At 45.0% G+C, this 20,792-nt stretch overlaps 1 protein-coding gene across 2 annotated transcripts; it reads left to right on the top strand.

Moving 5' to 3' along the window:
- The first annotated feature begins 3,777 nt into the window (after nt 1–3,777).
- On the top strand, nt 3,778–10,900 carry rs21 (40S ribosomal protein S21). Of its 2 annotated transcripts, none has more exons than XM_036986923.1 (6): nt 3,778–3,866; nt 5,583–5,666; nt 5,887–5,950; nt 8,611–8,682; nt 9,564–9,619; nt 10,841–10,900. In XM_036986923.1, the coding sequence occupies exons 1-6, from the start codon at nt 3,793–3,795 to the stop codon at nt 10,848–10,850; spliced, it is 360 nt and encodes a 119-aa protein (XP_036842818.1). In that variant the 5' UTR covers nt 3,778–3,792; the 3' UTR covers nt 10,851–10,900.
- The last annotated feature ends 9,892 nt before the right edge of the window (nt 10,901–20,792 follow it).

Genomic DNA, 20,792 nt, shown 5'->3' with positions numbered 1-20,792 from the left:
ACAGAGAAAGAGACAGGGTTGTGTTCTTTCTGGATTCCGTTGGAATGACAATCACAGAGAAAGAGACAGGGTTGTGTTCTTTCTGGATTCCATTAGAATGACAATCACAGAGAAAAAGACAGGCGCAACAACTCTTACAATTCCAACTATTGAATCCTGGAAGACACTATTCTTAATTATTCAACTACCTTTTGTTTTGCCAAAGCTGAGAAGCTGAACAAATGTGCCCTGTGCTACAGACATCTATATCTGTCTGCTAATACTAGTAAAGCCCAAATGCACTACTTTTGTGAGAGAAAAAAAATAATATATGATTGAAGTGGATTTAACATGTGACATCAATAAGGGATCATAGCTTTCACCTGGATTCACCTGGTCATGCTATGTGTGGAGGTCAATTACGGTTTATGTTTGTTTTTCTATGTTGTATTTTGCGTTTTGGCCTGGTATGGTTCTCAATCAGAGACAGGTGTTTTTAGTTGTCTCTGATTGAGAATCGTACTTAGGTAGCCTTTTCCCCACCAGTGTGGGTGATTATTTTCTGTTCTGTGTTTTTGTATTTCACCGTTCAGGACTGTTTCGTTCTCGTTGTTTTTGTTTTGTGTTCATATAATAAATACAATATGGACACTTACCACGCTGCGCATTGGACCTCCGATCCTTCTTACTTCTCCTCCTCAGAAGAGGAGGACGAGAATCGGTACACAGGGGCAGCTGCTAAATGACCTAGTGTTGTGTAATTTAAATATAAAATAACCTAATTTATTTTTTAGCACTGAATGGAGCAAAGGGCTTAATCATTTCTCTGGTTTTTTTAATAGCCTTGACTCCTCTAGAGGGGTTGAAAAACTATTGGTTTTTAAAAATAAATTTAAAAAAACTTGTGTATTGTTCTATAGATGTTTATCTCTTGTAGAGAGTTTCTTGTATCTTGCTTTCAAATGGTATTGTTCTTAAATGTTAGCTATGTAATTTGACTTGTGTGATATAATTATTAAATACCTATTCCATGTCTTTTGTTTATTAATCATTTCCATTGGTTTCATTTCTTAAGGAAATATTATCTTATTGTCTTATTTGATTGTAATTCATGCATTTTGTCCAATTTGAATGTCTAACAATGTATTGTGTTTGTCAACAACTGAATGGTTATCTGGTTTAAATAAAATATTAGAGATCTACCTGATATAATTGTTTATCGAATCTGTATCAAAAGTTGGGTTGAGAACGAGACATGTTCATTTTTACTAACCTTCTCTGAAGCAGGTTCCAATGGCTCAGCTGGTTGGAGCATGATTCTTGCATATTAAATGTTATCATTATATATATTCTATCTGGGATTCACTGCAGGCAAAAAGACAACCAGTTGCTCTCAGTAGCTAGGTTTCCATCCAATTGGCGACAGATTTTCGTGCAAAAAAAAAAATCCTCAATAATAAAATAGACCAATTTTCCCTACCAGTGGTGTGTTTCCACCAATCGGACTTGTTGCAGATAAACATGCACGATGATCTAGCAAATACAAATGTAACTTTTTCCGCTTAAGATTTCATGCACCGAATAAAAATCCGAAGGTCAATGTGTTTCCATCGCATTTTCAACTCAACCAATAGTTTTGTCACAAAAAAACTGTCGCGTTTAAATAACAAATGTCCCTACTCTGGTCTTGGACACGTGTGCTCTCTAGCCAACAGCTCCGTAGATACAGGGTAAACTAAATGAAGAGATTATTACGGATTAAGCAGTCAAGCATTGATCATCATGTCAACAGAATAAGACCCTCAATATTTATTGGAAAGGAGCATAAAGCTCAAACGGATGTAGCTGGGATTGCACACTATCCCGGATTACAAAGGGAAACCCAGCCGTGAGCTGCCCAGTGAAGCAAGCCTACCAGATGAGCTAAATGCCTTCTATGATAGCTTCGAAGCAAGCAACATTGAATCATGCATGAGAGCACCAGCTGTTTCCGGACAACTGTGTGATCACCAGGGGTTGGATCCGGTTCAAGGAACAGAACCTTACTCAGGGCATGACAAGCTGGCAAGTGTCTTCAATTACATTTTTAACCTCTACATGTTTCAAGCAGACCACTATAGTCCCTGTGCCCAAGAACGCCTAGGTAACCTGTCTAAATGACTATCGCCTGTAGCACTCACATCTGTAGTCATAAAATGCTTTGAAAGGCTGGTCATGGCTCACATCAACAACGTTATCCCAGACACCCTGGACCCATTCCAATTTGCATACCGCCCAAACAGATCCACAGATGACACAATCTCTAGTGGTGCGGTCCGAGAGCTTCAAGTTCCTCTGTGTCCACGTCACTAAGGATCTATCATGGTCCACACACACCAACACAGTCGTGAAGAGGGCACGACAATACCTCTTCCCCCTCAGAAGGCTGAAAAGATTTGGCATGTGTCCTCAGATCCTCAAAAAGTTATACAGCTGCACCCTTGAGACCATCTTGACTGGCTGCATCACTTCCTGGTATGGCGCCTGGTTGCCTCAGGACTACCTGACATGATGACTCCTTGCTGTCCCCAGTCCACCTGGCCGTGCTGCTGCTCCAGTTTCAACTGTTCTGCCTGTGATTATTATTATTTGACCATGCTGGTCATTTATGAACATTTGAACATCTTGGCCATGTTCTGTTAAAATCTCCACTCGGCACAGCCAGAAGAGGACTGGCCACCCCACATAGCCTGGTTCCTCTCTAGGTTTCTTCCTAGGTTTTGGCTTTTCTAGGGAGTTTTTCCTAACCATCGTGCTTCTACACCTGCATTGCTTGCTGTTTGGGGTTTTAGGCTGGGTTTCTGTACAGCACTTTGAGATATCAGCTGAAGTACGAAGGGCTATATAAATAAATTTGATTTGATTTGATTTGGCATCCGTAAGTTGCTACGAAGGGCATACAGCCGGTACATAAGTGGGGCCAACCAGGACCTATCAGGCGACAGGGGTGCAACTTTGATTTTAGAAATGGGGGGGGACATAACTTGATAAAACAAAGGCTACAAAACATTTCATCATTTGATTCAGGTCTAGTGTGATTTGAGGCAACAACAACAAAAAAAAGCTAAAATTAGCGAGCTAGCTAACATTAGCCAACATTTGGCTAGCTTTAGCTAATATTGGTACATCATCAAATGTACTTCTGTTGAAACGTGACAAAACAAAGGCTACAAAACATTTCCATACACACAACAGCTGTTAGATACTGCTACCTGACAGACAGCGAGAGGGGATGAAACAACGGCTAACGTAACATGTCATTTGCACTGGGAATAAATAAATAAAAATCTTCTGTCAAACAGCAGTTACCTTGCCCGCTAGATCAGTCAACTAAAGAGTAGCCAGTTTCTGCTATGCTTGCTATTACAACTCGGAGAACAAAAGCGCAGACAGCAGCTGCCTCTGATCATCTTTCCCATGCTGGTCCTATACGTCAGCCTTTCAGAAGCTTTGCCTTCACACAACCTGCCTGCACAAGATGTGGTGTCCATGTGGTCCTGCTTAAACCGGAAAACAGCCTACTCGACAGCTCTGAGGTGTCCACATGGTCCTAAAGCACACCGGCCGTGTTTATATCACAGTGCAATTCTAAAACTGGGGGGAGGGGGCAAAAATACTGTTTCAGAATGTGGAGGGGTCATGTCCCCCCGTCTCCAGTGAAAGTTGCGCCCCTGCCAGGCAGTTCTCAGAGGAAAGCCCTAAAAAAAGGTTTTAAGACTCCAGCCACCCAAGTCATAGACTGTTCTCTCTGCTACTGCATGGCAAGCTGTACTGATGGAAGTCTGGAACCAACAGGACCCTGAACAGCTTCTTCTCCAAGCCATTAGATGGCTAAATAGTGAGTCCAGGTAACTATTTAACTATCTGCATTAACCCTTTTTACACCAACTCTTTTGTCTCAGCACATACACTGCTGCTACTGTTTATCGGTCACTTTACCAAGTTACTCATTGTGTATTTATTATGACCTGTTTTATGTTTCAATTATTTCTATATTTTCTTTCTCTCTGCATTGTTGTGACCTGTAAGTAACCATTTCATTGCTAGTCTACAACTGTTGTTAACAAAGCAAATAAAATTTGATTTGAAATGTTTATTTGACCACCCTGTGAAGTTCATCATAACTTGTTTCATCTGTAGCCTAATAAAGCCTAATAAACTGTAGTTTCCCCGAGTCTTAGTGGGAGTACCACACACCATATCATCTCGTGACTCCAAATGTACTTTGATATGATGGTTGTATCAATATTTTCGCATAAATCCGTTTCCACCATCATTTCTAGCGTAATTGATTTTAGCATCACAAAAAGATCCCACCATGTCAAACGAACAAATTATCTGTCGGCATTTATACAATTTTACCGAAACTTAATGTTTCCATTACAGCTGTGATTTATTATATATATGGTATGACTTTACTCGCGTAACGTAGTTTGTGGATCATTGTATTTATTTTTTTTGTAACAATATTTGCACAAAAGCCAAGTTTTGGTTTTTAATGTTTCCGTACGGAAGTAATTACTTGCGACACCGGTAGCAGAAGATTTAACATCCGGTAGCGACGTTCTCTCTTTCCTGTCAGCCATTTGTGATAAAAGGTGAGAGAAAGATTTTCTCTGTTGTACGAATACAAAAAACTGTACTTTCACGAACCATAGCGGCCCAATAGGTAAAAAATATATATTGCGAAGCATCTCCGCTAACGGCAGTGCTTTATTTATTTTGAATGTTGTCGTTATTTTGGCACATTTATGGTGAAAAAAGTCGGCCGCTGTGCCCGCCACATGCTGGATGCTTCGGCGTCAACGCAAATGTTCACATGGCTTCGTATTTGCTTATGAACGTCTCCCCTCTCCACCAGAGATTGTTTAATCAATTCTGATATTTAATAAGCGCATTATTTTTCCCAGCTTAACGTTGCCATGCAAACGAGAAATGTTGAGCTTGACTAACTAACACGTTAACACATTAAGCTAGCTAGCTAATTGCTCTATACTAGCTAATGTAGTAAAAACAAATTTTTTAAAAGTTTTTATTTAACTAGGCAAGTCAGTTAAGAACATTCTTATTTACAATGACGGCCTATGAACATAATTAATAAATATTAGGACGAGAAATGTCGCAAGTCCGGCGTATAAATCTATATTTGATGGATGTATAGACTATATGGGAAAGGGGGGTGCCTCGTCAGTTCTCCAACTGAAATGTTTCTTAATCGACATCCACCTGCTCCCGGGGAACAGCGGGTTTACCTCGTCAGCTCGGGATTCTTCCGGTTACTGGCCCAACGCGCTAACCGCTATGTTACCATATGGATAGAATATATACTATATCTGAAGAATGGTATCGGTACAGCAATAGTTAAATAGCATAGGCCTTGACTAGAATACAGTGTTTACATATGAAGTGGGTAAAACGGTATGTGGTAATTAAAGGGACCAGTGTTCCATGACTTTGTACATAGGGTAGCAGTCGCTAAGGTGGTGTGTGACGGCAGGGTGCTGAACTTCTGTGTGGTGCAAGCTAGCTGATTAATAGCTCATCTTTTTCTCTGCTACTCACAGATCGAGTGACCGATCATCATCACCAAAAAACAGAATGCAGAACGACGCTGGTGAATTCGTGGACCTGTACGTCCCACGTAAATGGTGAGTCCCTCCTGGCGCCACACCTGGAACGAAACAAGCCTACGGTAACGAGCAACGTTAGACGTTTGTGTAATGGATAGTTGGTTTCATAGCTAGATACATAATTTAACTTTGTGTTGATGAATCCACTCTAAATGAATTTTGCCCTGTCAACAACATTAGCTAGAGTTCCTGTAAGTCTGATTCTATATGCAACTTGCTATGACCCTGTGTCATTTAGCTCTGCAAGCAACAGAATCATCGGAGCCAAGGACCACGCCTCTATCCAGATCAACATTGCTGAGGTAATAACTAGTGGCACAAGCTATAGAACTCTATGACTTCATAATGTACTTTAGTGTCTTTGTCTCAAATGACACCCTATTTCCTATGTAATGGAACGTACGTACGGGATCGGGTTCCATTTGAGCCACACTACAGGAGGTTGGTGGAACCTTAATTAGGGAGGACTGGGCTCGTGGTAATGACTGGAGCGGATTCAGTGGAATGGTATCAAATACATCAAACACATTGGTTAGCAGGTGTTTGATGTCATTCCATTTGCTCGGTTCTGGCCATTTATGAGCCGTCCTCCCCTCAGCAGCCTCCACGGAAACACACCCAGTAGTCTTTCGTTGATCTGGGCCCAGTTTCCCCGAAAGCGCTGGAAGTTGAGCGTACGCGTGGTTTAACGATGCGTCTTTCCTACAACGTCCCGAAGACGCATTTTCCCAAAACGGCACACAGACAGAACAGCCGCTAAGTGCGTTGTCGGAGCATGTCGATACTGATAGGATTTAACCTCTACGGGATCTGATAGGATTTAACCTCTACGGGATCTGATAGGATTTAACCTCTACGGGATCTGATAGGATTTAACTTCTTGATCCTACTTGAGACGCAGACGTCATTTTTTTAAATTAAAAAAGTCGACGATAAACTTTCACAAAACACTTCGAAATAATTTTGTAATCCAACTTTAGGTATTAGTAAATGTTTATAATCTATCAAAATGATCACGGGGCGATGTGTATTCAATAGCTCCTCGTCTTCAAATCAATGGCTGCCAATGTGCACATTCAAAACATCCTGGCGGAGACCGGAAGAAATGGAATCCAGTTAGTTGGATTTACCAACAAAAAACTCCCCGGATAATGACGACAATGGCGACATCGTGTGGAATCTGTAGGAATTGCATGCAGGTCCATAATTAATTTTGTGCCCTTTTAACAATCCATGAAAGTGACGCATGGATATTATTTTTAGCTTTCAGAGAGCAGTTTTTCTTGCGCTTTTCGATGAAACACACGATCTGTTATAGTCACAGCCGTGATTTAACCAGTTTTAGAAACTTCAGAGTGTTTTCTATCCACACATACTAATCATATGCATATACTATATTCCTGGCATGAGTAGCAGGACGCTGAAAAGTTGCGCGATTTTTAACAGAATGTTCGAAAAAGGAGGGGCTAGGCTTAACAGGTTTAACCTCTACGGGATCTGATAGGATTTAACCTCTACGGGATCTGATAGGATTTAACCTCTACGGGATCTGATAGGATTTAACCTCTACGGGATCTGATTGGATTTAACCTCTACGGGATCTGATAGGATTTAACCTCTACGGGATCTGATAGGATTTAAACTCTACGGGATCTGATAGCATTTAAACTCTACGGGATCTGATAGGATTTAACCTCTACGGGATCTGATAGGATTTAACCTCTACGGGATCTGATAGGATTTAACCTCTACGGGATCTGATAGGATTTAACCTCTACGGGATCTGATAGGATTTAACCTCTACGGGATCTGATAGGATTTAACCTCTACGGGATCTGATAGGATTTAACCTCTACGGGATCTGATAGGATTTAACCTCTACGGGATCTGATAGGATTTAACCTCTACGGGATCTGATAGGATTTAACCTCTACGGGATCTGATAGGATTTAACCTCTACGGGATCTGATAGCATTTAAACTCTACGGGATCTGATAGCATTTAAACTCTACAGGATCTGATAGGATTTTAATAAAAGACAGCTCTGCTACTCAAATCTTACATTTATAATTATTTCACAATACTGACGACTGATCAGCTCCTATAGAGAGAGAACACGGGTAACCCAAACTCAGTCCTCGGGACCCCAAAGGGTGCACATTTTGGATTTTCCCCTAGCACTAAACGGCTGATTCAAATAATCAACTAATCGGCCAGCTTTGATAGTTTGAGTGAGCTGTGTAGTGTTGGGGGAAAAAACGAGGACAGAGTTTGGGAAGCGCTGGACTACCACCTGTGGCTGCACATTATGAAACCGTCTACAAAATAGAACTACATTTGTTGAACGGCTATTTCAATACAGGGATGTAAACTTTCCAGTGATATTCGCCGTTTGAATTTTAAAATGGGTTATCCACATGAATCGTGTAGATCCTGGGATGGTGGGGGGGGGGTACGAGGTACGATCTGATCACTCGGTTGACAAGACGCTCGATTAACGGCGTTAACCTTTTTTTTTTATAACATTTTAAAGCTGACGGCACTTTTCATGGGCTACTTAGTATAAGAGAGAGGGCGATTTTTAAAACGAGTAGTACAATAGAAAACAAAGCTTAGCCCTAGCTAGCTAGCTAAATGAAGAGGGTTTTTGGAGACGTGCTCTTAGCTCGCCAGTGGTGTTGTCATCCATCGTTTCCTATGTTTGCAGCCTGCTCATGCTAACTAAATCAGTGACCATGGATCATGAATCTATACGTTATCTGCCAATAAATGGTGAGATTTAAGGCTAAAACATATTGTAAATAACCTGTAACAATGACCCCCCCCAAACAATGTATTGCAGAATTTTGGCATGTTCTAGCAACGGACGCTAGTTCTCTTTGGCAGGGGGTCAATATTTGGCATGACAGGCCCTCTTCTCCTTATATAACCCCATTGTACTAATTACATTTTTTTATTGCAGGTTGACAAGGCAACCGGTCGCTTCAATGGCCAGTTCAAGACCTACGCTATCTGCGGTGCCATCCGCAGAATGGTAGGTTTCTCCGCTTTCATGAGGAGTGTGTTGCAAATTTACGACCAGGATTTCTTGGAAAAGTTACTGGAATTTTGCAGCCTTACACAAGGCGATGTTGCAGGACGTTGGCAGCGAGGTGGGCTCTGTCCTCCTGCGGTGGCTCTGTCCTCCTGCGGCGGCTCTGTCCTCCTGCGGTGGGCTCTGTCCTCCTGCGGTGGGCTCTGTCCTCCTGCGGTGGGCTCTGTCCTCCTGCGGTGGGCTCTGTCCTCCTGCGGTGGGCTCTGTCCTCCTGCGGTGGGCTCTGTCCTCCTGCGGTGGGCTCTGTTAACAGATAACTGAGATGGTTTGAGGCCATGCTCTCTCCTCCATAGCAAGGTTATAGCTAAACCTCAGACACACCACTGGCATCAACTATCTGTTATCCAGGTACATGAATTATAGAGACCTCTAACCCCCCCCCCCCCCCCCCCACCCCCCCTTATCTAAAGTCTGGCGTTATCGGTGTAGATTCAGGAGAGGAAGCCACTCGCACATTTATCCCTCAAGTCACCATGGCATCATTTGCTATTGTGCATTATCTTCTGTGTGATGGTGTTAACAAATGTGAGGTGTGTTTGTGTGTGTATATATATGTATGTGTGTGTGTGTGTGTGTGTGTGTGTGTGTGTGTATATGTATGTGTGTGTGTGTACATGTATGTGTGTGTGTGTATATGTATATGTGTGTGTGTGTATATGTATGTGTGTGTATATGTATGTGTGTGTGTGTGTGTGTGTGTGTGTGTGTGTGTGTGTGTATATATATATGTATGTATGTCTGTGTGTGTGTGTATATATATGTATATGTGTGTGTGTATGTGTGAGGAACTATCTAACGGACCCTCCTGTCCCGTCCTGCAGGGCGAGGCCGACGACTCCCTCCTGAGGCTGGCTAAGACCGACAGCATCGTGTCAAAGTAAGTAAGTCTCTGCTGTTCTGTGTTCAGCGTTTTGTCACGATACCAACACGTTTTGACTTAGATACTCGATACCACAACAGATGAAGGAGGCCTATTAGCCAACGTCACAGAATGGCTCTTGGTTCAGACAGATTTGTCATAGTTCATAATCATTACATTTTAAATGTATGCATTAAATGAATCAATCATACAATATTTATTTAGAAAACTACATCATTATATATTGGTAATAATTTATTTGAATGGTAAGTCTCTCTTGATAAACTGGGTAAATCAAGATGTAGCCACGGTCTAGTCACAATACAGGTGGATTCATGTTCAATCTGTTCTTTATATAAAAGTGTGCCTGTCTCTTTAATAACCTCTTACGGATAGGGAGACGCTAGCGTCTCAACTGGCCAATTGCCTGGGGAAATGCAGAGCGCCACATTCAAATATAACGCTATAAAATTCAAACTGTGATTGGTCAGGCTCTACTAAATTAAACTGTGATTGGTCAGGCTCTACTAAATTAAACTGGGATTGGTCAGGCTCTACTAAATTAAACTGTGATTGGTCAGGCTCTACTAAATTAAACTGTGATTGGTCAGGCTCTACTAAATTCAAACTGATTGGTCAGGCTCTACTAAATTAAACTGTGATTGGTCAGGCTCTACTAAATTAAACTGTGATTGGTCAGGCTCTACTAAATTAAACTGATTGTTCAGGCTCTACTAAATTAAACTGTGATTGGTCAGGCTCTACTAAATTAAACTGTGATTGGTCAGGCTCTACCTAAATTAAACTGTGATTGGTCAGGCTCTACTAAATTAAACTGTGATTGGTCAGGCTCTACTAAATTAAACTGTGATTGGTCAGGCTCTACTAAATTAAACTGTGATTGGTCAGGCTCTACTAAATTAAACTGTGATTGGTCAGGCCTACTAAATTAAACTGTGATTGGTCAGGCTCTACTAAATTAAACTGTGATTGGTCAGGCTCTACTAAATTAAACTGTGATTGGTCAGGCTCTACTAAATTAAACTGTGATTGGTCAGGCTCTACTAAATTAAACTGTGATTGGTCAGGCTCTACCTAAATTAAACTGTGATTGGTCAGGCTCTACTAAATTAAAACTGTGATTGGTCAGGCTCTACTAAATTAAAACTGTGATTGGTCAGGCTCCACTACTGCAACACCCAGATCTAACGTTCTCTTCCTCTCTTTTTTTCCTAACAGGAACTTCTAGGAGAGGAGCCTCTGGAATCCCTTTGTAAAATAAAAATGAATTAGAATTTGTTTCAAGCGTCATTATTACTCCTAGATGATTGGTCTTCACCCCAGTTCATAGTTCCAAACTTTTGGATTTAAAAAAAAAATCTGATTGTCAATGCCTGCTTCCATGCAGGTTGTCAAACACATTTGTGTGTGAAAGATGCCCGCCTCCACGTGAGTGATTTTAGGTGTCTTGAACAAAAAATATTAAACGAAACAACATGTCTGGTGAATATGCATGGAAGAACTGGGACGTTTTCTTTTTTGTGTGAATTTTACACCCTTTTCACCCCAATTTCGTGGTATCCAATTGTTTTAGTAATTACTATCTTGTCTCATCGCTACAACTCCCGTACGGGCTCGGGAGAGACGAAGGTTGAAAGTCATGCGTCCTCCGATACACAACCCAACCAAGCCGCACTGCTTCTTTAACACAGCGCACATCCAACCCGGAAGCCAGCCGCACCAATGTGTCGGAGGAAACACCGTGCACCTGGCGACCTTGGTTAGCGCGCACTGCGCCCGGCCCGACACAGGAGTTGCTGGTGCGCGATGAGACAAGGATTTCCCTACCGGCCAAACCCTCCCTAACCTGGACGATGCTAGGCCAATTGTGCGTCGCCCCACGGACCTCCCGGTCGCGGCCGGTTACGACAGAGCCCAGAGTCTCTGGTGGCGCAGCCCTTAACCACTGCGCCACCCGGGAGGCCTGAACGGGGACATTTTCAGCTTCCAGGAATTGTGTCCAGACTGTTTTGACATGATGCTGTTTATTATCACGCTGAAACATGAGGTGATGGCGGCGGATGAATGGCACGACGACGAGCCTCAGGATCTCGTCACGATATCTCTGTGCATTCAAATTGCCATAGATAAAAATGTGATTGTGTTCGTTGCCTGTAGCTTATGCCTGCCCCCCATACCATAACCCCATCACTGCCATGGGGGTTACTTCTGTTGACATCAGTTAAGTGCTCACCCACACGACGCCATACACTTGATCTGCCGATTGGACGTACTGCCAAGTTCTCCGAAACGACGTTGGAGGCGGCTTATGGTAGAGAAATTAACATTCAATTAGACAATGACAGCTCTGGTGGACATTCCTGCAGTCAGCAGGACTGATTGAACTAAAAAATTACCAATGTTTTACTTTGCAAGAGGCATCTTGTAGAATCATCTGTAGTGCTACATGTTCACCACTAGATGGCACTCCGTGTCAATACATGTTTACCCGTGAAATGTATTTTTATCCCAATTAATGTAGTGTTATCAGGAAATAGAAAACATTTGGACAGAACCTGTCAGCGTGGGATTGGTGTATATGTCCCATAGTCAACATTCCACATTTTAAATTAATCTCAAAATTATAATTGAAAAGGAATGATTGTGTTTATTTAAGTCTCGCGAAGCCATCATTCCAAATCTCGTCTCTTCGCCTCACTAGTGTAAAGTGAATCTCAGAGTGCTAACTGCTAACCTAACCACTCTGAACAGCTGTTTTAGTGTCATTCTGAATGGTGTGGCCTAACTAACGTTTAAGATAACAGGGAGTATGTAGATAGTCATCACTGTAAACACAGACTTGGTCCGGAGTCCCAACAGCTGATAGCAGACTGCTTTAAAATCTCTCTCGCTGAGGTCAAATTAAAGGACGGATTTTAAAATCTCTCGCTGAGGTAAAATGACATTTTAAATTGGTGTCTGTTCGTTTCCCACGCTCTTTTCCAAACCCTCTCTTCTCTCTCTCTGCCTCTTTCTATTTGTCTCTCTCTGTGTCCCCCCCCCAGGTGAAATGAAATAGCTTAGGTTGGTGAAGCCCTTCATTATTGAGAATGCTGATTACAGCATTAGTCCCTGTCTCTCAGCTCTCTCACAGCCTCCTACATGGGTCTGAGGTCACATGACCTGCAGTCTCACGTCTCATACTTGTCTTTTTAGTCAGGGGTTTAATTGGTTGGAATCAATTTCGCAGAACAGGCCTGTGTCCCAAATGGGACCCTATTCTCTATTTAGTGCACTAATTCTTACCAGGGCCCAAAGGCTTCTGGTCAGAAGTAGCTCACTATGTAAGGAATATTACCTGTGACATCTTTTAAAGATGTTGGGATAATTCCCCCTGGAATCTCTGAGGTTTGGTTTAAACAGACTCAATTAGCCATGGAGCTTAGATGCAGTTGAGGGTTTTGGTGGTTAAAGTCTTGATCCCAAATGGCTCCCTGTTTAGCTCACTACTTTTGACTTATGGGCCCTGATCAAACACAGTGCACTATATAGGGAATAAGGTGTCATTTGGGAATGACCTGTGTCAGGGATATCAACGGGGAGTGAGGAGAGTAAGAGGCCTCGGTGGGGAGAGTAAGAGGCCTCGGTGGGGAGAGTAAGAGGCCTCGGTGGGGAGAGTAAGAGGCCTCGGTGGGGAGAGTAAGAGGCCTCGGTGGGGAGAGTAAGAGGCCTCGTGGGGAGAGTAAGAGGCCTCAGTGGGGAGAGTAAGAGGCCTCAGTGGGGAGAGTAAGAGGCCTCAGTGGGGAGAGTAAGAGGCCTCAGTGGGGAGGGTAAGAGGCCTCTGGGGAGAGTAAGAGGAACAGTGGAAACGTTTCCTGTTCCTGTACATACAGCTCTACGCTCTGCGCTGCCCGTTGTCTACTTACCCTACCCGGACCCCACATACCTGCGTCTGAGGGGCGTCGAGGTTGAAGTGAGCTTCTGGGCGCCAGGTAACAGAGGAAGCATTGTCTCAGCCAGAGGCTGGTGAAGGGGCGCTAGGGGATATAATGAGGCCTAAAAAAACTACCTTTGATATGTGTGGGATCTTATCCGTCCATACATGCCCCCAGAGCCTTACGTAGGGTACTTCCCAAATGGCTCCCTAGTTAGTGTATTACTTTTAATTGTCTGGAGCCCCACCCCGGGCCCTGGTTAAAAGGAGTCCACTATATAGAGCAGTGGTAGGCAACCGTCTTCCTGAAGCCCCCCCCCCCCTTCTAGCTAATCGATCAGTTCAGTGATTTCCCTCAATTTAACACACCTGATCTTCCAGGTCGGTTAAATAATAAAATGAAACATAGCAAGGGCCTCAGGCTGTGTTAAGATAACAGGTTGTCTCTGCACAGAGTATATAGTTAGTCATCACTGCTATACAGGGCCTCAGGGCAGGGTAGCCTGTCCCTGATATACAGGGCCTTAGGGCAGGGTTGCCTGTCCCTGATATACAGGGCCTTAGGGCAGGGTTGCCTGTCCCTGATATACAGGGCCTTAGGGCAGGGTAGCCTGTCCCTGATATACAGGGCCTTAGGGCAGGGTTGCCTGTCCCTGATATACAGGGCCTTAGGGCAGGGTTGCCTGTCCCTGATATACAGGGCCTTAGGGCAGGGTTGCCTGTCCCTGATATACAGGGCCTCAGGGCAGGGTTGCCTGTCCCTGATATACAGGGCCTTCAGAAAGCATTGACATTGTCCTCGTTTTGTCTTTTTTTTTTGCGTGTCAACAATCTACACAAAAAGTGCTTTAATGTCAAAGTGGAGGAAAAATGTTAACATTTGAATAAATAAAGCACTATATCTTGATTAGATAAGTATTCAACCCACTGAGTCAATACCTCTCACAAATAGAGAGAGGCGGAGAGAGAGAGGCAGAGAGAGAGCGAGGCAGAGAGAGAGAGAGGCAGAGAGAGAGAGGCAGAGAGAGAGCGAGGCAGAGAGAGAGAGGCAGAGAGAGAGCGAGGCAGAGAGAGAGCGAGGCAGAGAGAGAGCGAGGCAGAGAGAGAGCGAGGCAGAGAGAGAGCGAGGCAGAGAGAGAGAGAGGCAGAGAGAGAGCGAGGCAGAGAGAGAGGGGGAGAGAGAGAGAGGCAGAGAGAGAGCGAGGCAGAGAGAGAGCGAGGCAGAGAGAGAGCGAGGCAGAGAGAGAGCGAGGCAGAGAGAGAGCGAGGCAGAGAGAGAGCGAGGCAGAGAGAGCGAGGCAGAGAGAGAGCGAGGCAGAGAGAGAGCGAGGCAGAGAGAGCGAGGCAGAGAGAGAGCGAGGCAGAGAGAGAGCGAGGCAGAGAGAGCGAGGCAGAGAGAGAGCGAGGCAGAGAGAGAGAGAGGCGGAGAGAGAGAGGCAGAGAGAGAGCGAGGCAGAGAGAGAGAGAGGCGGAGAGAGAGAGGCAGAGAGAGAGCGAGGCAGAGAGAGCGAGGCAGAGAGAGAGCGAGGCAGAGAGAGAGCGAGGCGGAGAGAGAGAGGCAGAGAGAGAGAGAGGCAGAGAGAGAGCGAGGCAGAGAGAGAGCGAGGCAGAGAGAGAGAGAGGCAGAGAGAGAGCGAGGCAGAGAGAGAGCGAGGCAGAGAGAGAGAGAGGCAGAGAGAGAGCGAGGCAGTGAGAGAGCGAGGCAGAGAGAGAGCGAGGCAGTGAGAGAGCGAGGCAGAGAGAGAGCGAGGCAGAGAGAGAGAGAGGCAGAGAGAGAGCGAGGCAGAGAGAGAGCGAGGCAGAGAGAGAGCGAGGCAGAGAGAGAGAGAGGCAGAGAGAGAGCGAGGCAGAGAGAGAGGGGGAGAGAGAGAGAGGCAGAGAGAGAGAGAGAGGCAGAGAGAGAGAGAGGCAGAGAGAGAGCGAGGCAGAGAGAGAGGGAGGCAGAGAGAGAGCGAGGCAGAGAGAGAGCGAGGCAGAGAGAGAGCGAGGCAGAGAGAGAGCGAGGCAGAGAGAGAGGGAGGCAGAGAGAGAGAGAGGCAGAGAGAGAGGGGGAGAGAGAGAGAGAAGCTGCAAGATAAAGAGAGAGGAAGCAAGATAAAGAAAAGGCAGGCACTATGAGTGTGTGGAATAATGTGGTCGGTGGTTGAGGAGCCTCACAGAGACCAAACAGGAACATGTAGGCACCTGCCCTCTCAGTCAATCATCAAAGGTTCCCGCCACTACCCCTCCTTCCCCTCAGCCCTCCCTCCTTCCCCTCACCCCCTCCCTCAGCCCTCCCTCCTTACCCTCACCTGTAGGTTTCAGAGACAGGCCCCAAGCACCTGTAGGTTTCAGAGACAGACCCCAGGCACCTGTATGTTTCAGAGACAGGCCCCAAGCACCTGTAGGTTTCAGAGACAGGCCCCAGGCACCTGTATGTTTCAGAGACAGGCCCCAGGCACCTGTATGTTTCAGAGACAGGCCCCAAGCACCTGTAGGTTTCAGAGACAGGCCCCAGGCACCTGTATGTTTCAGAGACAGGCCCCAGGCACCTGTAGGTTTCAGAGACAGACCCCAGGCACCTGTATGTTTCAGAGACAGGCCCCAAGCACCTGTAGGTTTCAGAGACAGGCCCCAGGCACCTGTATGTTTCAGAGACAGGCCCCAGGCACCTGTAGGTTTCAGAGACAGGCCCCAGGCATCTGTAGGTTTCAGAGACAGACCCCAGGCACCTGTATGTTTCAGAGACAGGCCCCAGGCATCTGTAGGTTTCAGAGACAGGCCCCAGGCACCTGTAGGTTTCAGAGACAGACCCCAGGCACCTGTATGTTTCAGAGACAGGCCCCAGGCACCTGTAGGTTTCAGAGACAGGCCCCAGGCACCTGTAGGTTTCAGAGACAGGCCCCAGGCACCTGTAGGTTTCAGAGACAGGCCCCAGGCACCTGTAGGTTTCAGAGACAGGCCCCAGGCACCTGTATGTTTCAGAGACAGGCCCCAGGCACCTGTATGTTTCAGAGACAGGCCCCAGGCACCTGTAGGTTTCAGAGACAGGCCCCAGGCACCTGTAGGTTTCAGAGACAGGCCCCAGGCACCTGTATGTTTCAGAGACAGGCCCCAGGCACCTGTAGGTTTCGGAGACAGGCCCCAAGCACCTGTAGGTTTCAGAGACAGGCCCCAGGCATCTGTAGGTTTCAGAGACGGGCCCCAGGCATCTGTAGGTTTCAGAGACAGGCCCCAGGCATCTGTAGGTTTCAGAGACGGGCCCCAAGCACCTGTAGGTTTCAGAGACAGGCCAGACAGTTGTATTTAGTCTAACACTCCCACACTACCCATAGGCATCAGATGAACTATATTCTACTGGACTCTGACTCTATTCTACTGGACTCTGACTCTATTCTACTGGACTCTGACTCTATTCTACTGGACTCTATTCTACTGGACTCTGACTCTATTCTACTGGACTCTGACTCTATTCTACTGGACTCTATTCTACTGGACTCTGACTGTATTCTACTGGACTCTGACTCTATTCTACTGGACTCTGACTCTATTCTACTGGACTCTGGCTCTATTCTACTGGACTGTGACTATATTCTACTGGACTCTGACTATATTCTAGTGGACTCTGACTCTATTCTACTGGACTCTGACTCTTCTACTGGACTCTGACTATATTCTACTGGACTCTATTCTACTGGACTCTGACTGTATTCTACTGGACTCTGACTCTATTCTACTGGACTCTGACTCTATTCTACTGGACTCTGACTCTATTCTACTGGACTCTGACTGTATTCTACTGGACTCTGACTGTATTCTACTGGACTCTGACTCTATTCTACTGGACTCTGACTCTATTCTACTGGACTCTATTCTACTGGACTCTGACTCTATTCTACTGGACTCTGGCTCTATTCTACTGGACTGTGACTATATTCTACTGGACTCTGACTATATTCTAGTGGACTCTGACTCTATTCTACTGGACTCTGACTCTTCTACTGGACTCTGACTATATTCTACTGGACTCTATTCTACTGGACTCTGACTGTATTCTACTGGACTCTGACTCTATTCTACTGGACTCTGACTCTATTCTACTGGACTCTGACTCTATTCTACTGGACTCTGACTGTATTCTACTGGACTCTGACTGTATTCTACTGGACTCTGACTCTATTCTACTGGACTCTGACTCTATTCTACTGGACTCTGACTCTATTCTACTGGACTATATTCTACTGGACTCTATTCTACTGGACTCTGACTATATTCTACTGGACTCTGACTCTATTCTACTGGACTCTGACTCTATTCTACTGGACTCTGACTCTATTCTACTGGACTCTGACTGTATTCTACTGGACTCTGACTCTATTCTACTGGACTCTGACTCTATTCTACTGGACTCTGACTCTATTCTACTGGACTCTGACTCTATTCTACTGGACTCTATTCTACTGGACTCTGACTATATTCTACTGGACTCTGACTCTATTCTACTGGACTCTGACTCTATTCTACTGGACTCTATTCTACTGGACTCTGACTATATTCTACTGGACTCTGACTATATTCTACTGGACTCTGACTCTATTCTACTGGACTCTGACTCTATTCTACTGGACTATATTCTACTGGACTCTGACTCTATTCTACTGGACTCTGACTCTATTCTACTGGACTCTGACTCTATTCTACTGGACTCTATTCTACTGGACTCTGACTATATTCTACTGGACTCTGACTATATTCTACTGGACTCTGACTCTATTCTACTGGACTCTCTTCTACTGGACTCTGACTCTATTCTACTGGACTCTCTTCTACTGGACTCTGACTCTATTCTACTGGACTCTATTCTACTGGACTCTAGCTCTATTCTACTGGACTCTGACTCTATTCTACTGGACTCTGACTCTATTCTACTGGACTCTGACTCTATTCTACTGGAAACATTGATTCCACTTCACTTTCAGTTCAGTTTCTCATCCTGCCGGTATTGATCATGTGGTCGAGCGCCAAGGTGGTGGGTTCAATTCCCCCCAGGGATCACAACACACACAAACGTGTCTGCTAAGTGGTATACTGTCTGACAATGTGGTTTGATTCGGGCTTCTATCTAAGCACGTTTCCTATGTCTTGTCTAGTGACTTCACTTAGTGAGTTCTCTACAGGGTTACGCTTATTCTGCTGTCCAATCTCAAACCATTGTATGACACAGCGTTTCCCCTTGGGGTCCCCCAGGACCGATTCTGGGTAAAAACACTGGTTTAAAATAGCTTCTCTATATTAAACTATCTGTCATCTGATAATTGCCGTCAGCGTTATTCTCCTGTCAGCGGGAAAGCCTCGGGGTTAAGGAGATGTTGAGGCATGCACTGCCTGAGATGGATGACATCATCCTGTCTTTATTTACGGATGGAAGAGGAGGAGAAGATAGGAGACAGTTCATGCTGACTGATGTGACAGGATGTTTCCATGGAGCATCGCTCACCACACGATGCACCCAGGGAAAGAGAGAGGGAGAGAGAGAGGCACGCAGAAAGGTGGGATCTATGGCCCTCTACACATCCCTCTGATACTCCCTCTCTACCTCTTTCTTGACCTCCTTTTCACTCTACCGCTCTTTCATTCTCTCTTTCTCACCCTCTTTTATTCCCTCTCTCCACCTTTACTTCACTCCCTTTCTCTAGAGAGAGAGAGACTGTTGGATCCTTTCTCTAGAGAGAGAGAGACTGTTGGATCCTTTCTCTAGAGAGAGAGACTGTTGGATCCTTTCTCTAGAGAGAGAGACTGTTGGATCCTTTCTCTAGAGAGAGACTGTTGGATCCTTTCTCTAGAGAGAGAGACTGTTGGATCCTTTCTCTAGAGAGAGAGACTGTTGGATCCTTTCTGTTGGATCCTTTAGAGAGAGAGACTGTTGGATCCTTTCTCTAGAGAGAGAGACTGTTGGATCCTTTCTCTAGAGAGAGAGAGAGAGACTGTTGGATCCTTTCTCTAGAGAGAGAGACTGTTGGAGCCTTTCTCTAGAGAGAGAGAGACTGTTGGATCCTTTCTGTTGGATCCTTTAGAGAGAGAGACTGTTGGATCCTTTCTCTAGAGAGAGAGAGAGACTGTTGGATCCTTTCTCTAGAGAGAGAGACTGTTGGATCCTTTCTCTAGAGAGAGAGACTGTTGGATCCTTTCTCTAGAGAGAGAAAGACTGTTGGATCCTTTCTCTAGAGAGAGAGAGACTGTTGGATCCTTTCTCTAGAGAGAGACTGTTGGATCCTTTCTCTAGAGAGAGAGACTGTTGGATCCTTTCTCTAGAGAGAGAGACTGTTGGATCCTTTCTCTAGAGAGAGACTGTTGGATCCTTTCTCTAGAGAGAGAGAGACTGTTGGATCCTTTCTCTAGAGAGAGAGACTGTTGGATCCTTTCTGTTGGATCCTTTCTCTAGAGAGAGACTGTTGGATCCTTTCTCTAGAGAGAGAGACTGTTGGATCCTTTCTCTAGAGAGAAAGACTGTTGGATCCTTTCTCTAGAGAGAGAGACTGTTGGAGCCTTTCTCTAGAGAGAGAGACTGTTGGATCCTTTCTGTTGGATCCTTTAGAGAGAGAGACTGTTGGATCCTTTCTCTAGAGAGAGAGAGACTGTTGGATCCTTTCTCTAGAGAGAGAGACTGTTGGATCCTTTCTCTAGAGAGAAAGACTGTTGGATCCTTTCTCTAGAGAGAGAGACTGTTGGATCCTTTCTCTAGAGAGAGACTGTTGGATCCTTTCTCTAGAGAGAGAGACTGTTGGATCCTTTCTCTAGAGAGAACGACTGTTGGATCCTTTCTCTAGAGAGAGAGACTGTTGGATCCTTTCTCTAGAGAGAGAGAGACTGTTGGATCCTTTCTCTAGAGAGAGACTGTTGGATCATTTCTCTAGAGAGAGAGAGAGACTGTTGGATCCTTTCTCTAGAGAGAGAGACTGTTGGATCCTTTCTCTAGAGAGAAAGACTGTTGGATCCTTTCTCTAGAGAGAGAGACTGTTGGATCCTTTCTCTAGAGAGAGACTGTTGGATCCTTTCTCTAGAGAGAGAGACTGTTGGATCCTTTCTCTAGAGAGAGAGAGACTGTTGGATCCTTTCTCTAGAGAGAGAGAGACTGTTGGATCCTTTCTCTAGAGAGAGAGACTGTTGGATCCTTTCTCTAGAGAGAAAGACTGTTGGATCCTTTCTCTAGAGAGAGAGACTGTTGGATCCTTTCTCTAGAGAGAGACTGTTGGATCCTTTCTCTAGAGAGAGAGACTG

This window comes from Oncorhynchus mykiss, chromosome 9 (assembly GCF_013265735.2).
Source record: "Oncorhynchus mykiss isolate Arlee chromosome 9, USDA_OmykA_1.1, whole genome shotgun sequence".
Taxonomy (NCBI): Eukaryota; Metazoa; Chordata; class Actinopteri; order Salmoniformes; family Salmonidae; genus Oncorhynchus; species Oncorhynchus mykiss.
This window is presented reverse-complemented; position numbering and strand designations above follow the sequence as displayed.